The sequence below is a fragment of the Opisthocomus hoazin genome, chromosome 16 (assembly GCF_030867145.1).
Source record: "Opisthocomus hoazin isolate bOpiHoa1 chromosome 16, bOpiHoa1.hap1, whole genome shotgun sequence".
NCBI classification, from domain to species: Eukaryota; Metazoa; Chordata; class Aves; order Opisthocomiformes; family Opisthocomidae; genus Opisthocomus; species Opisthocomus hoazin.
Window position 1 is genome coordinate 17,666,041 of NC_134429.1, and position 15,664 is coordinate 17,681,704.

The following is a 15,664-nucleotide window of genomic DNA, read 5'->3' on the forward strand; positions in this document are numbered from 1 at the left end:
TCAAAGAACATAAAAGGGAAACGGAGCAGAAAGATACCACAAAGGGATTAAATGAGGTAGTAAGCAATGACCCATAACCTTCATGAAAGATCTTATGATAGTTTTATTTTAAGCCAGCCAGTTTTTAAGCATAACTGCTTTTTTTACAAGATGAAATTATCTTTTGTCATTTAGAATTGCACTGGAATTTTAAGGGTATTGTCATACTAAAGTGTATTTCACTGATAGGAAAACAAGTGACTTGCTAGATCTTGGCACAGTAAGCAGCTTTGTTTCTAGTAAAGCTGAAAAATTTACGGAGTAAATACTATAGTTTGTTTTAAATACAGAAATCTCTTATGGTCATTACCTGACATGAGTAATGTTCTTTTTCTCCTTGAAAGCTTCAGTGAGGCCGTGTTCAATGTCTGTTTTCTGGATTGTTCAAAAGTTGAAAGCCTGTGAATGAAAATATGTATTTAATGCCTCGTATTTGATGTATTGTGGGATGCAAGTGTGCTGTGTTTCTGTGTTACTACCAGCTAAAAGTAGGGAAGATGTGATAAATTTTGAGTGTTGCAGGTAAGGAGGAAATTGCCCTAGGAATTTGGTAGAAAACACAAATAGCTTGGGCAAAGACTATGTGGTTTATTGTTTGGTCCCAGCTGACCTCTTTTGTAATCTTCTTAAAAACAGAGAAGGTGATGTTGGTTGCTGATTGATCAGATTTTCTGGGGTGTGAATAGGAGTGGAATTCCAAAGGAATGAAAAAAGATGGACGTGCTTTTTTGTTGATATTGCAAGAGAGGAGTCCACAGAGCCGGGGTACAGAAGGCTGGTTAGGAGTTGGCTGTGTTGAAAACTGTCCTGCTTTCACAGGCGGGCAATGCCCTTGTAGCTTCAAGTAACCAGGTAGTCTCATTTTGATCAATTCTACACTTGTGTTTATATAATTACACTTCTGCACATGTAAAAGTATGTCATTCTGTGACTAACAGCTAGTTTGGGCCAGTAATTTATACAGCAGATTTTTTACATGCTGCTCTTTGTTCTTCTGCCTAAGTAGAAGACATGAGCCTTCATGTTAACTTCTAATGGCCCTATGCCTTTAGGAACCCCTGTCAAAGAAGAAGATTTAAAAATAGCTACCTATATTTTTACAGAATTGGTAAAGCTTAAACGCTTCGTTTCAGTTGACTATTTCATAGCTGCTTTTTAGAATTTTTTTCAAGATTCAAATCAGACAGGCCTATTTTTTTATTTGCCTCGTGGCAAGAGCCTTACCAAAGCTATTGTTCCCTATGGGCTTAGGTCCTGGAAAGGGGTGACTGTTTGCCCAGGGGCATTTCCATTTGTTCCTTGAGTTTCCTTTTTCTTTCATATGGTGCCTAGTTCACAGATTGATACCCTGATGTTGGCAGAAGCACTGTCAGCCTCTCTGCCTCAGGGGGAATTGCTGAGGTGCACCCCTTGGCAGTTCATTTGGAAGCAAATAATTACAGGGCGTTGTTTTGAAAACAGCAAGAAAATAGTAGTAGGAGAAGGGAACAGAGGTGTCAGAAAGAGTTTGTCAACCCGAATCTGATTCCAGCTGAGAATTTTTAGCCCTTTGAGGATGAAGCTGTTGTCAGTGTGTTGGAGAGGGTTATCTTATCTCTAAAATGCGATTTTAGGAGTGCAGAGCTCTCTTCCTTGTTGATACCAGTTCTATGGGGTGATATTTGGCTAACTAGTGAGGTGCTAATGTGTGACACCTCCCACCTAAACAGCGAATGGAGTTGTAACCTCTAAATCTGCGAGCACTTCCCTGCTTTGGTGGGCGAGTAGTTCGGGTGTCTGCAAAAGACAAAGCTAATCCAGCATACTGGTTTTACTGGGAAGGTCTGCTGCTGGAGCTGGGTCTAGATACTGGTTACATCTCTGGATTGTAGCATATCAACTCTTGGGTGACTGGGGATGGTTTTCGGCTGAAGTACTTCAGGATGTTTTGGACATCTGGAAAGCAGAAATCGAGGGGAAGGGAAGATTTATGAGTGACACTAAATAAAATAAAGAGCTGGTAGGTAACATTTATTCCATATTAGTTGATTTTTGTAAAAGTGGGAGAGGAAGACAGGGCTGTGAGGAGCAGAGGGAAGAGAAAAACGCTTTCAGATGGCTCAGTTTGTTCAGCTTTGTCTTAGAAGTGTGTCTGGTTGAATCACAGTGACATTCAGTGCTAACCCATATCCTTACGAGGCAGACTTTACTGCTGAAGTCACTAAGGTTCATGCAGTCCTTTAGTGCTATTTATTGCAGTTTCTGATGGATGTTTCCGTCGTTCTCAGTCACCATGATTATTCTTCGTCTGTCAGACATGCTGCAGAGTTCTTGCCTTGTGACTGTAATAGCTAGCCCACCAGAACATCGAGCGCTCGTAAAATGGCAGCGCAGCAAGTTTTGATAGTACAGTTCTTCTGGTGATCCGAAGACCGTATTTTTTTTAAGGCAGTCTAGCAGCTATAATGCCAAACCACCCACGCTGGGAGACAACATATGGCACCTACTGTGAAATAACATGTGGGTAAGTCGCACAGCACCTCGTGTTTTTAAAAAGACTTGAGCCTTGATAGCCAGATTTGAAGGCTTCAGCTATCTGGCCATCGCCCACAATGCACAGAACACAGCCTTGCAGATAGTGAGTCGTGATTTAAGACTAATTTTGGCCATGTTTTGCAATTGTTTAAAAGTGGAGGCAAATAGATTGTTTTATACTTACAGATGTGTCTATTAGTAATGTATGTGGGCTGAGATTTACAGGTATGTTTATGGGCCTTATGTGCTTCCCCCTCTCCTTATGTAGGAAGCAGCTCTGTGTACGAATAACCTGTGTACACTGGGTAGTGTTTGCAAACAGTTTTGCTTCAGACTTGATAGAAACTATAGTAGAGATCTAGAACAAATAACCTTAACAAAGTGGAGTGGCTCTGAGCAGAAGGACTGCGTGCCTTGTGCAGTGCCTGGGACAGATGTGTCGCTGAAGGTGTGAGGGTGTCGGTGTGTGTGTGCATCTGAGCGTAAAGTCTGAAATTCAGGGGAAGGTGAGTGTGGTGCTTGTTTTACATCCGAGGTATTTGTACACCAGACTGGATTAATTTCCAGCATGCTGAGGTGAATGCCAAAAGGAGCTTGATTTGTTCAACTTATGAGTAAAACGGACACAGGAGAAATTCTCGCGGTAAACAATCACAAAATATCAAGAGCAAGACACGGTGAAAAAAATCCCATATTGTTTTGTCAATAAATTATGCGTTCTCCTGCATAGATCACAGAAATGGGATTTTACCCTGGATGCAGCAGTATTTGATACCCCAGGCAGCTTATTCCCAGCTCGGCTCACACTTGGCTGAATCCACGGATCGATTTGCCGCGGCTTACCCAAGCCTGCTCATTTCCTGCCTGCCATTACTGCGCTCAATCAAGCTGGCGGTTCTTTGTGGCCTGCCTTGTGCGCGGAGATAAGCCATCAAGGCATGTTTCTATTAGAAAAGCTCTTGTAGATGGAATAGTCATTAGATAACACTAACAGGTTTAAAGGTGGCGGTCTCTGTGCTGGTTGGGGTGAAGAGGCCAGGAACCAGAAGGGCTGCTGCCTTGGGAGGCTGGGCTGGAGGGGCAGAGAGGATTAAACTGCACCTTGCTGTGTTTAGTGCTCGTGTTGAACGTTTTTATTGTGTGCTGAATGCTGGTAGCTCTCACTTTTGACAATGCTTCTGTGTTTGCAGGAAGTAATTATGTGTTAATATGCATGCATCTGAATTAAATAAGCTGCAAAAATAAGTCATTTGTAGTAATAACCTCTGTATTTCCAAGCTGGGTTTTCTTGGCTTACAAACAGCTGATCAGGTTTCTTATTTAATTAGAAAACAGCTTACCAGAAGATATCCTGAGAACTTGAAATTGCATGTGCTGTTGCAGAATGGGAAGAAAAATGATCCTTGCTGTATCTCCTCAGCTCTGATTTCCAGATATTTTCATCTGTCCCTCCTCCCCAGGGATCTGGTATATGACTGGTCTTTATTTTTCTTTTTCCCTCCTTTGAATATTAGTAAATGTCAAAACCGTGGAAGTGTAAAAATAATTTTGACAGTAGGAGGAGCAATAGGGGTAGCAATCCAGCGTGGCAAGGAAGGGCCGGGGAGGGGGACGATGCAAGTGAAATCTGCTGCTTGTGATGGGAGTCGGGCTAATACCGTGGCACGGAGCCTGGTTAGAACTGGGTGTGTGATCCAAAATAATTGTTTTGGGGGGACAAACAAGGCCCTGAAGGGGTGGGTTAATTTGTAGTGTTAAAAAATAAATATAACGTCCACTTGAAAACTGGCTTTGAGGCCAGAGCTGCTGTGCTGCAGGGCGCAAGATGTTTTGTTTTGAACAGCGGAGTGACTGTTAAAATAATGCAAAGTGTTTGGTAGCTTAGAATTAATCACGATTTTTTTTCTGATAGAAAGATTTCATTTTTTAAAATGTGTTTGAAAGGAAAGATGTTCTTTTCCTTGTTGCTGTTTTGCTGTTTGTGTCTTTCAAATAGCTACTATTCGCGGACTCCAGCGTGCCCATCTGTCATCTCCAGCATTTGGAGTATTGTTCCCAAAGCTGGTTGTGATTTAACGTGGTATCTAAATAGGGCAAGTAATGAAGGCTACTGCGTAAATCCCTCGGAGGGAATCTGCAGGACATCTGTGATCATTTCCACGGTTTGGTTAGTCGTAACCCTGGGAAGAGAATGTGGAATCTCTGAAGACAGGAGTTGTAATGTGCAGTAACTCTGTTTTCAAGTGTGTTCTAAAAGAAAACTGGCCCCTTGGAATTGCTGCAAATGATGGGGAAATCGGTATGTTCATATTAAAGAGAACCTGCAAGATTTTTTTCCCCCTTTTAAAGGAGAGGCTTGTTTTTAAATAGAAGTTGACCAGATGTTTGGTTTAATGTATTTACAGATTTTATCTAATTCTTGTTGAATGTCCAAAACGGATTCATTTTTTTTTAAAGGGACAAAACCCAGCAACAACAGCAGCAACAAACCCCCCAAATGAGTACGTTTGGAGAACTGCAGCAAATAGACAATATTTGCATTTAAGAGGAGAATGGAGGTTTGTATCACAGGGGATCTTTTTGAGCCAAGAGAAAGTTTAAAGTACTTGGCCATTTCTGTGATTTCTGCAGTCTGAATTTGGCATGTAACTATCTGCAGCTTTCAGATGTAAAGGTGTGAAAAAAAAGAAATAAAACAACACTTTAGGAACTAGGGGATACTTCTTTTGTGTGCACATGGTCCTAAAATAAATAGTCTACCACAGAAGCTGGCGCCTTGACACCTCGGAGTATAGTCTGCTCTGTAAATGACATACATATTTAGGAAGTTGGCTGACAAAATAGCATGTCTAGGAATTTCTGTGCAGTGAAGGATGTAAGTGTGAAAAACAAGATTCTGACAGACGTTTTATATTTTTAGGGAGGCTGAAGCTTCAGGTTAAAACTCACAAAATCATGAATGTTAGAGAATAGATAGAGAAAATACTTCTCAAGTGGAAGCTTTTAAATTAATGGGACAAAAAGCAGCAATCACGGTAAAAAGAGGTGTTTAGGAATGAGATGAGATCGCCCCTCTGCTCCTGCCCCCCAAAAACACCAACCCCAAACCAAACAACCCAAACCCAACTTCTATCAGCAGTGCACAAATCGCAGCGTGTTAGCATGTTGGCATATTTTTAGCTGCATCATTGTGCAGAGACTCTTCTGTAAAAAGCTACTTGCACATCTTGGTTGTCAATGATGATATTTTTGTCGCTGTGTTCCTTACGTGTGGAGGCACCGAGCTGTGCCATATGTGGGCATTCTGAGATTCAACTGGTGAAGAGCAGTCGGCGTTGTGGAGCATGTGCTGCTTTCTGTGCTGAAGATAGGTAATGAGTCTGGTAATTTTTAAAGATATGTACATTGGCCATGTTCAGCTTTTCCTGTCATAATTGATTTAAATGCCTATTTCATAAAACCTAGTTTTTAGAAGTTAAAAGCACAGAAAGTTGGTGTACGCCACAGCTTCAAATCTGTCCTTATACACAGCATTTGGATTGATTTGCTGTTGTTTTCATATCTCTTCTGGTTCTAATTCTACCTTTGTCTTTTTGCTTGGTAGTTTTTGAAGATAGGTTATTTTTGTTTCTGAAGTGTAATGAAAGAAACGTCACTTTTCTGTGCTACAAAAATCCCTGTGATTTCTTGGTAATCTTCCCCTCTGACACTGCCTCACAGCTACCCGCTCAACCCGAAGCCGTCGATACCATTCCTGCTGGCAGGTTGCGGCATCGGGCAATTCATCATTTCCCTGAAAACTTCTCGGATTCAGCCAGCCTCCTGAAATTCAATCTCGTTCTCCCTGTTTTTCCTGACTGTGAATGTGATTTCAGGGGAGGGGATGGTGGTGGTCTCTGTCACTGTGCGGAGGAACTGCTGACCTCTGCAACAAAACACAGTGGATGGAACGACTGAGGCATCCCGCGAGTCTGAGAACAGAGTTTTGAATTGGGAAATGAGAATCAGATTAAAATGCTTGAACTAGCAAGAAGCTCTGGACTGTATGCAGATGTTACACTTTCCTAAAGTGTGGGATTTTTGAGTGGTGAGGTGATAAAATACCCTAAAACATAGTAAATACTTTGCCTGCCTTCATTGTGCATTAATGTGTGAATATTCCTAGTAAGCTCTTGTGTAATACCCTGCTGTTCCATTTTTTTTAACATATATTGGGGAACTGGGGCGTTCGGAGTAACGCTTACAGGAGAGAGACAGCAATAAGCAAAAACTTCTCTTTGCTCTGACCGAGTGACAAACTGAGAGGGTCTTTAGGGAGGGGAGAATGAGGTGGCCCCTTATGGCAGCAAATGGAAAAACCTTCCTTCCAGCCACTAATTTCTTCCATCGGAGCGTGTCAGAACGCTTTGGCAGTGTTGACCTTAGCCTCATCCCTGTGCTGCTAAAAGCCCTGCGCTACGCTACGATATAACAAGAAACCGAGACAGGGAGGTGGAGCGATTGCATCACCAGCTCCTTTGCTGCCTTGGCCTAATTCAGAATGAAGCCGTGACCTCCCGGCTCTGTGTGGTGCCCAGGCAATGAAGACATTTCACAGTTCTGATCCCTCCCTTTTTGTTGTAAGATCATCTCAGTGCACGCACACGTGAAGGATTTACCTTCACACAGAATTGTTGCGCTTCCAGAGTTCTGTCTGCAAAACGGTCCCCTCGTAGCAGAGTTGCTGCAAGGCCATGTATGAGGGTGTATCCGTTCGTTCATCACTTGCTACCCTTGTCCTCCCCACAACAGAATCACAGAATGGTAGGGGTTGGAAGGGACCTCTGTGGGTCATCTAGTCCAACCCCACTGTCGAAGCAGGGTCGAACTTTGTGCTAGGATCCAGTAGCTCTTTTCCTTTGCTCAAATCTCTCCACTGGCTGCTGGTTGTTGTTGGGACTTTTGATGATTCTGAGGGAGCTGGGCTTGTTTAGCCTGAAGAAAAGGCTGAGAGGGGACCTTATAAAAGCTTATAAATATCTGCAGGGTGGGTGTCAGGAGGATGGGGCCAGACTCTTTCCAGTGGTGCCCAGCGACAGGACAAGGGGCAACGGGCACAAACTGAAGCAGAGGAAGTTCCAGCTGAAGATGAGGAAGAACTTCTTCCCTCTGAGGGTGACGGAGCCCTGGCCCAGGCTGCCCAGGGAGGCTGTGGAGTCTCCTTCTCTGGAGATATTCCAGCCCCGCCTGGACGCGGTGCTGTGCAGCCTGCTCTGGGTGACCCTGCTTCGGCAGGGGGTTGGGCTGGGTGACCCACAGAGGGCCCTGCCAACCCCTACCAGTCTGTGATTCTGTGATTTGGTTTGTAGACAGGTGTTTGTAAGCACCATCCCTGCCAGAGCGTGGTGTAGATTTCTAGTCCATCTGCTCCCCCCTGCAATATCATCTGCTGCTCCAAACCACTGCCGCCAACAAAATTCACTGCTGTTCCGTGGTCCCCCTTCGTGCGGCTCCGTGGACATCTGTACTTGCGGCCCCTTTCCAGCGCTCCATGGGCTGCTGGGCTGTCCGAGAGCCACCCGACTGGAGCGGAACAAGCCAAGAAAACTGAAGCATTAGCTTTTGATGCTTGTCGTAAACTGTCCACGCGTAGAAGTGAGTAGTTTTGGTGCTACGAAGTGATGCTGTCGGAGCGTGCACTCAGCGCAGAGATGCTGGGTTAATGCTTCCCATCGCTGTTGCATGCAGTTCTTGTAAGCGCTGATAGAATTTATGAGCTCTTAGCAAGAGGGTAACAAAGCATTTCTGTGCATTCTTTCTGTCTTCGGAATTCGGAGAAACTGTGCCTGAAGACGGGGCTGCAGAGAGCTTGAGGGAGAGCGGAGCAGTCTGCTCCCGCCTTTTTTGAACAGCAGGCAGCAGAAATCTGTGCTGCCTCTCGGACTTTGTCCTTTGGATCTTTCTCACGCACTAGACAAGCTTGTTGTCTTTGACTGCAAATGTATTATTTAAAAAAATAAAAACAGGTTCTGGTGTACAGCACCAGTACGCTGAGTACGTCGTGAGGGGCTTTCGAGGCGCTGGGTACACAGAGCACGCCGGGCCGCGGTGCATTGAACAGACTTTTCTGGCCCAATGCTGCCACCGGCAGGTGTTCTGCGGTATTACATGTGTTTTTGATCAAAGGCTTCAGGAAGTGCATTGAATGGCAAGATTTGGACGTTGTTTATTAAGCAGAAAGGGTGGAAATGGCTTTAACAACTAGGCTGAAGCAAACGGGAGAGACGATAAGAACTTACTGGTGCAGTAACCTGTGATTCAACTTTTAAATGTAAATGTTGTAAGAGCAGCCTCGAAGGGTCGAGGGAACTGTAACCCAGAAAAAACAAACCGGGCTTGCGGTTGCCTCATGCCAAAAGAATGTGCATTTTCCTCTAGGCCGCCTTCTGTTCCCTCCAGTGTGTTGGGGCAGTAGGAAGAGTTCACTACCATGGGTTTCAAAGATCGACTGAAGCAGAGAGCCTGTAATAACTTGATCTAAAAATTCTCATTTTAAGTAGTGTTTATGCTTTGGTTTCCTTCTGAGAAGGAACAAACTGGTAGCTGGATTCGCGAATGAAAAGGGAGCACTGGAGGAAGATAGTTCTGTTGGCGGCGTGAGGTACGCGAGCGGTTGGAGTGCAGCATCCTACTCCTTGGTGTAAAGGAGTGTCAGAAAGAACAGCTACGGTTTTGTCTGAATCTGTCTGTCCTTGGGGAAAAAACATCTGGTATCTTGTTTGTTAAGAATGGTTGCACCGAGTTATGTCGCTATTCATATTCTTTTTTCCGTGTGTGGCTTTTTGTTTGTAGGAATTAGCAGACTAAGATCATGCTGCATGAGGCCAAAAATTCCTGTCCCTTTCTGATCCCTGCCTCTTCTTTTCATGTGTTAGTTTTTGGTGGGTGAATACGTAGGTATTTGCTGGTCAGATACGCAGAGATACAGCTGCGTGATGGTGCAGTAGGTTCTTGTTGCCTTTGTCGAGTATAAAAGTCAATCGTTAGCGTGTTGCCCTTGTTTCATTACCATAGAAATGTTTTCTTCCCTTTTGGCTCTTAACTCAGGTTTTCTTCAGTGTGAAAACAAATTTTATACTTTAGAAGATTGTGTCAGATGTGGTCGGATTTCCTTTTTAGTAATGCCTTTAGACCTTCTTTTTCAGAGTAAACGGGACCACCTCCTTATGAATGTCAAATGGTACTATCGCCAGTCTGAAGTCCCAGATTCAGTCTATCAGCATTTGGTTCAGGACAGACACAATGAGAATGGTAAGTTAGGCTCTGTAGCGGAAGGCCTTCTTTACTTGTACTCTGAATTTTAAGTTTTGACAGTCTGGAAAGCAAGAACACGTTTGCACAGGGATGCGAAGCAAGGACTGTTGAGGAGAACAATCTATCAGAAGATGGATGAGAGTGTTTCTTACCTGCCTTGTGTGTTCTAACTAGTGTATGTCCTGTAACCATAGCGTTTCAGGTATGGTTTAAACACTGTGCTGTGTTACACTAATGCCTTAAGAGAGAGTAGGAAAGAAAAATCACCTTGGATCCTTTGGAGGCCTTCTGGACAGCGTGCTAATGCCTGACTGGCTGAAGACCAAGTTGTCTAAAGAAATTGTGCATCTTTCTCTTTTTTGTGAGTCTGCCATAGCGTCGCAAGAACTACATTTTTACATTCATGCTACCTTGCACGTCTGAATACTGACTGTGATTACTATTGCAGTAGGTGATGTAACCGAAGCACTCATAGCTGAGTTCCTCCTTTTTTCTTTGCAAAAAACAAGTGTGTTCTGGGGTTTAGTAGAAGCAGAAGAAACTTTAGTACATGTTCCAGTGTCATTTATCTCTTGCCTCTAGGGGAGACATAACATTTGCTTCTATTCTTGCCAGGAATTTTCCTTGAGGCAACCGTTAAAATTCTGAAGATACTCCAAGGTGAATTTTGATGATAAAATTGATGCTTGAAATATGGAACACAGCACCTTTTTGGCGCATGACAGTACAAAGTGCAGTATACGTTCTCCTTTTTGCAGGCATTAAGGACATCTTGCGTGTGCTTTTAGCAAAAGCTGCACAAATATAATATTTCTCGTACTAATTTATTTGAAACTTCTAACAGTGGGATTATAGGCACAGTGTCAAAAGATGAGCATTTGTTTTTTTCATGGCTGCTTTTTAGTGTCACACTTGTGGATGTGGAGAAATATTTTTGTGTGTTCTTCAAAGGTATTGTAAAGAAGTCATGGAAAGAATCAGCTTCCAGTTTTTTTGTTAACACTGAGCATTTTCTGTATCTGCACATGAATCTCAATATTTATGTCAAAGCCAGAGCACTAAGCAGTTAGTACTGTCAAGATTTTGTTGAAAATTGGAGATTAAATATGCAAAACAACCAAAACCTTAACCCAGAGACCAGAAGTCAGTGATAAATTGATTTACTTCATTCCTTTTCACCTAGGAGTGACCACGTTTAGTGGTCAGTGGCCAAGATGTGTCATCCAGTACCCCTAGAGTCTGTTTCCCTTCAGCAGTTCTTTAGATATGACAAGGGAGAATTCATGTCTAAAAATGGGTACCGTGTTATTGCCGTACCTTGCAGGCCATGTAAACAATCTGCACGTTGGTCATCTTTTAAACACTGAGGAGTGGGTGTCTAAGAAACAGCCTCAAACTGTGACCTGTAAAAAATACCTGCAAAAATGGCAGTGGGGGGTGCGTTCAGACCACAGCTAATGTGTTGGTGGTTTTTTTGTTTGTGTTTTTGCTTTCTGGCAGACTCTGGACGAGAGCTTGTTATTACAGACCCAGTTATCAAGAATCGAGAGCTCTTCATTTCGGATTATGTTGACACTTACCACGCTGCTGCCCTCAGGTAAGTGACAGTGGATGTGCTGCGGTGTCTCTGAGGGGAACGAGGAGAAAAACGTTACGGAGAGGGGGGTGCTTTTGCTGGTGTTGTGTGGGGATCATTAGCATACCGCTCAGCTTTCTCCTTGTCTCCTGCAGTAATTAACTTGTGTTATCTGTTCTCATTCAAAAAGGAGCTGTAATTCTACAATCTCATTTTAATCTCAGTTAATCAATATTGCTCAGAAGATATTGTTTCCCATCACAGCCAATTTAGATTATTGCTAGCTCCCGCAGAAATACTACCCTTCCCTTCTCCGTGTTTGATTTTGCTATTAACAATAGCATCTCCGAGTAAAGTGACTGTTACTATGTTGCCCTGATTAAATTGCGTTAAAGACTTTTGCTCTGAGGCACTTGTCATCGTTACAGCTCAGCTAAGAGCTTCGTTTAAAAACTATCTCTGCAGGCAGGAGGCAACGGACCCCCGCGTTGTTGTCGGTACTGTCTGCCCTTCCTGGAGGGTGCTGCTCTCTTTACCCACTCAGTTTTTAATTTAAGTGGCGAACCTTTGACTAGGCTGAGGGGATACACCAGGACTTCAAAATGTGTTCAAATAAAACCAGCAAGGCATTACTTTTCAGCAGGTTTTCAATGTGCCAAACGTGCGTGGATATTGTGGAAATGCAAATGGAGTAATCTCCCTGATGATAACGCTCAGATGGTGTTTCACTAGAACCATCTGGAGACATTTTTTGTGCAGAGTCACTTTGCTGAAGCCACTTACTTCAAGACAAACTGGCTGCAACTTCTATTATAAGGGTGGGAAGAAGTCTTTGATTTACATACTAGATTTTTTTATTATAAGCTCGGAAAATTCCAGTGGTGTACTATAACCTTATGAAATTCCGTAGTGTCTTTTCTGAGTTACAGAAGGTCACCTTCCAATTTAAAATTGGCATGCTTAGAAAGAAGCTAGCAGGAGGTTGGCCGTCTTGGTGGAACCAGTCTTGGAAATCTGTCTGTTTAAGCAGAAAGAAACTGAACTGTGTGTATGGAATTTTCCCTGGGAGTATTTTAACTTCTCTTCTACAGCTTTTCTGTTTTCTTCTTTAAAGCAAAGATAAAAATGGAAAGATAAAAATGGAATATATATGTATACCAAGCCAACCTGAAAGCTGAGTTTCTCTTCTCCCCTTCCAAAACGAGTGGAGGCTGCTGACAGACCGGACTGATCGCTGTCTCCACCTGGCACGCGCTTTATCGGCCGCCTGTTTGTGTGGAAGGGCCTCCCGTGGGCGCCTTCCAGCTCGCTCTCTTGGTTCTCCGTGTTGACATACGGTTCCACTGTCGTTTTGGGGTGTTCTGGCTCGTTCATACTTTTGATAATTCTTACAGGCTTGTAGGTGGTGGCTAAAGATGCTAAATGTACTTTTGCAGGAGAAAGATTGTATTTTTGCAGATTATTTTCTAGCAAATTGTGATTAATACACATCAGTAATTTTCAGCGTACAAGACGAACAGAAGCGTAATTGCACGTCATGTTCTTACAGTTTGAGAACAAAGAGTGGGCAGAATTTATTGTGATGCATGAAAGAAGGTTTAACGTGAAATTTTAATTTATTATGATAGGAGATTGTTCCTTTGCCCTCTGCAAGCAGATGGCTCTGGTCAGACAATGAATTAATGACAAACTGGGAATTAAAACCAGTGATTGTAACTACCAGTCCTCTGCTCTAACCAGTGGAAAATCCAACTAGAGGATACTTGTAGATGCCTGAGGAAGTGTGTAATAGAAGTTATGTCCTTTTTACCTATATAGTAAATCTTTGCAGTAAGATGTAGCACAACTTGACTGAAATGCTATGAACAAGATGTGCTATTTATATTCAGGAAAGCAGTGGCAGCTTATGTGGAAAATGCTTGTTAACTGTCAGAGGAATTATTGAAAGGAAACTAAGTATTTTTCCCTAAAATACTTCTAAAATGTGAATTTAACGTGAAGTATCAAAACAAATACCCCTTTCCATTTTTTTTTCTTTCTAAATGACTGAAATAGGAAACTAGCTTCAGCCACGAGGAACGAAATAAATATTAGTGAACAAGTGTGTCTTTCAGTATATTTCTGTGTGACGCCTCAATTACGGACCTCGTTAATGTTCCATTGCAGCCTGGCATGACCTGTGCAAAGCCCTGTGTTGCTCGGCCCTGTGCCAGACAGGCAGCTGGCTGAGGATTAGGCCATCGTAGGGACAGCTCTGCAGCCTCAGCTCACAGGGCAGCCGTATCGATTCTGTCTTGGGACGGTCGGCGACTGTGCCCATCCTTCTGGTGTGTGTTTTCCTCACCTGTAGTAGCTGATGTTGTGTGTTGGAGAGCTCGTGTTCCGAGGCAAAGCTCTTCGTGGCTGTTGATTGGGAAGGCTTTTTGAAGTGCTTTACCATGAAAGGGAAGCAAGCTTAGCTTTTCAACTTTCTAGTGCAGTTTTGCAAGTACACAGTGCTTTTAAGCTCTGCTGAGGAGACCAGGCAAACAGATCCAGTATTATTACAGGCAAAATAACTACTCATCTTGGTGTACTGGTGGCAATAGCACTTCTTCAATTTTAACCAAGACTGGCAAACCTTTTTACAATGTTAAATAAGCCCCACAGCAGCTTCTTTATAATAGCAAATGCTATTTGGTAAATATGAGTGAAAAGAGATGCTATCTGTATTAATACTAGAAAGCTTGACGTACTGAAAAGGAGCAAAACCTTGTGCTTTGTTTATTGGATTGAATCAGGTGTAGATGAACAGCACTAACTCTTTGCCTCTCTGGCCCGTTCGTATCTGCCCGCTTCTAATCGGATTTACTTGGTGGCAGTGAACGGCAGCGCGTCGAGTGGGAAAACACGGGCGGCTGTCAAGCATTGAGTCCAACAAACCCTCAAGGAGATGAGATGCAGCTTCTCACAGCTAGTCTTTATGCTCGTCCTCAAGGATAACGACTTCATCAACAAACTACATGAAAGGAATTATTAACAATCTGTTGTAAAATAAGCTAATAAATCCTCTTTTCTATTTTTTCTCTTTTTCTTTATAAATGTCTTTATGTGTTTTACTCTCTTATATATGAAAGTGAAGGAAGAAACTTTTGCGTGTTTGAAATTTGTGTTGTTAGTATTGCACTCTTGCTAAAAACAGCATAACTTTGCTTTTTATTTGGAATGTTATTAAACTGAAGTTTTATTTAGCTTTCTAAATAAAAAGCTGACTTCCCAAAGAATATGAATAGTAGAATTTTTAAAGCTTCCTTAAAGACATAAATTTAATAAGACTGTAAAAACTTGGAAGATAAGACATTTTCAGGACTGTATTTCTAGGGTGGATACTGTTCGTTAGTGTGATTAAATTTGGGCTCCTCGGGACTGTGTGCTGGCCGAATGAGAATTACTGAATGTTTGTAGAATGCCAGCTGAGACATTGTAATGGAATTTTCTTCCCTTTCCACCATGGGAAGAATCTGCACGGTTATTTGTTACAACAGACTTATATTTATGAAGTTTTAGACATTTATGAGAACACAAGGATGTTTGTGGCTTATGCACAGATTGCAGTGGCACTTAATTAAAATAGCTGTTATCCAAGATAGAATTCTAATACCATTTTCTTTCCCCTCTTTCTTTCAGAGGGAAGTGTAATATCTCGCATTTCTCTGACATATTTGCTGCTAGAGAGTTTAAAGCCCGAGTGGATTCATTTTTCTACATACTGGGCTATAATCCAGAGACAAGGTAAGTAAAGTGACTTTTAAAGGCAAGCTTTACCACTGATCTGAGCCTGTAGGAACAGGAAAACTACTCGAGGGAGGAAAAGTTAAGCTCGAGTGTGATGCTGGTAGGAAGATGAGGTGGAAGCGAATATGAGGGAGAAGCTGCTGCCTCCTGCTGCGTGTATGTATAGGAGTAAATTTGACAGTAGATAATGAAATTGTCCAGCGAGTCACGATGTCCCGTTGCATCTCTGGGTGAATAATGTATTGCTTCAAAACAGGTGTGTAGAGCTGCAAAATTGTGCTAATGGTTGCAGAGATTACCAGTTCTCCGCTGTCTTATTGGCTAAATGCCCACCTCTGAAAATAACCTTTCAATTTGATTTCTTAAAAGTGTGTAAATTTCAGCATTGCGTGTTAGAAGATATGAATGTAATTTTAGAAGTACTAAGTGTGGAAATCCATGCTTTCATGTGCAAATACTCATATAGGG

The 15,664-nt window shown here is 42.6% G+C and overlaps 1 protein-coding gene across 2 annotated transcripts in view; it reads left to right on the forward strand.

Annotated features, from left to right (window-relative positions):
• RERE (arginine-glutamic acid dipeptide repeats) overlaps positions 1 to 15,664 on the forward strand; it is a 250,854-nt gene that overhangs the window by 117,050 nt on the left and 118,140 nt on the right. For both annotated transcript variants that reach the window (XM_075437109.1, XM_075437111.1), the window contains exons 4-6: positions 9,738 to 9,843; positions 11,347 to 11,443; positions 15,089 to 15,193. In XM_075437109.1, coding sequence (XP_075293224.1) covers positions 9,738 to 9,843; positions 11,347 to 11,443; positions 15,089 to 15,193 — 308 coding nt within the window. The remainder of the gene's footprint in view (positions 1 to 9,737; positions 9,844 to 11,346; positions 11,444 to 15,088; positions 15,194 to 15,664) is intronic.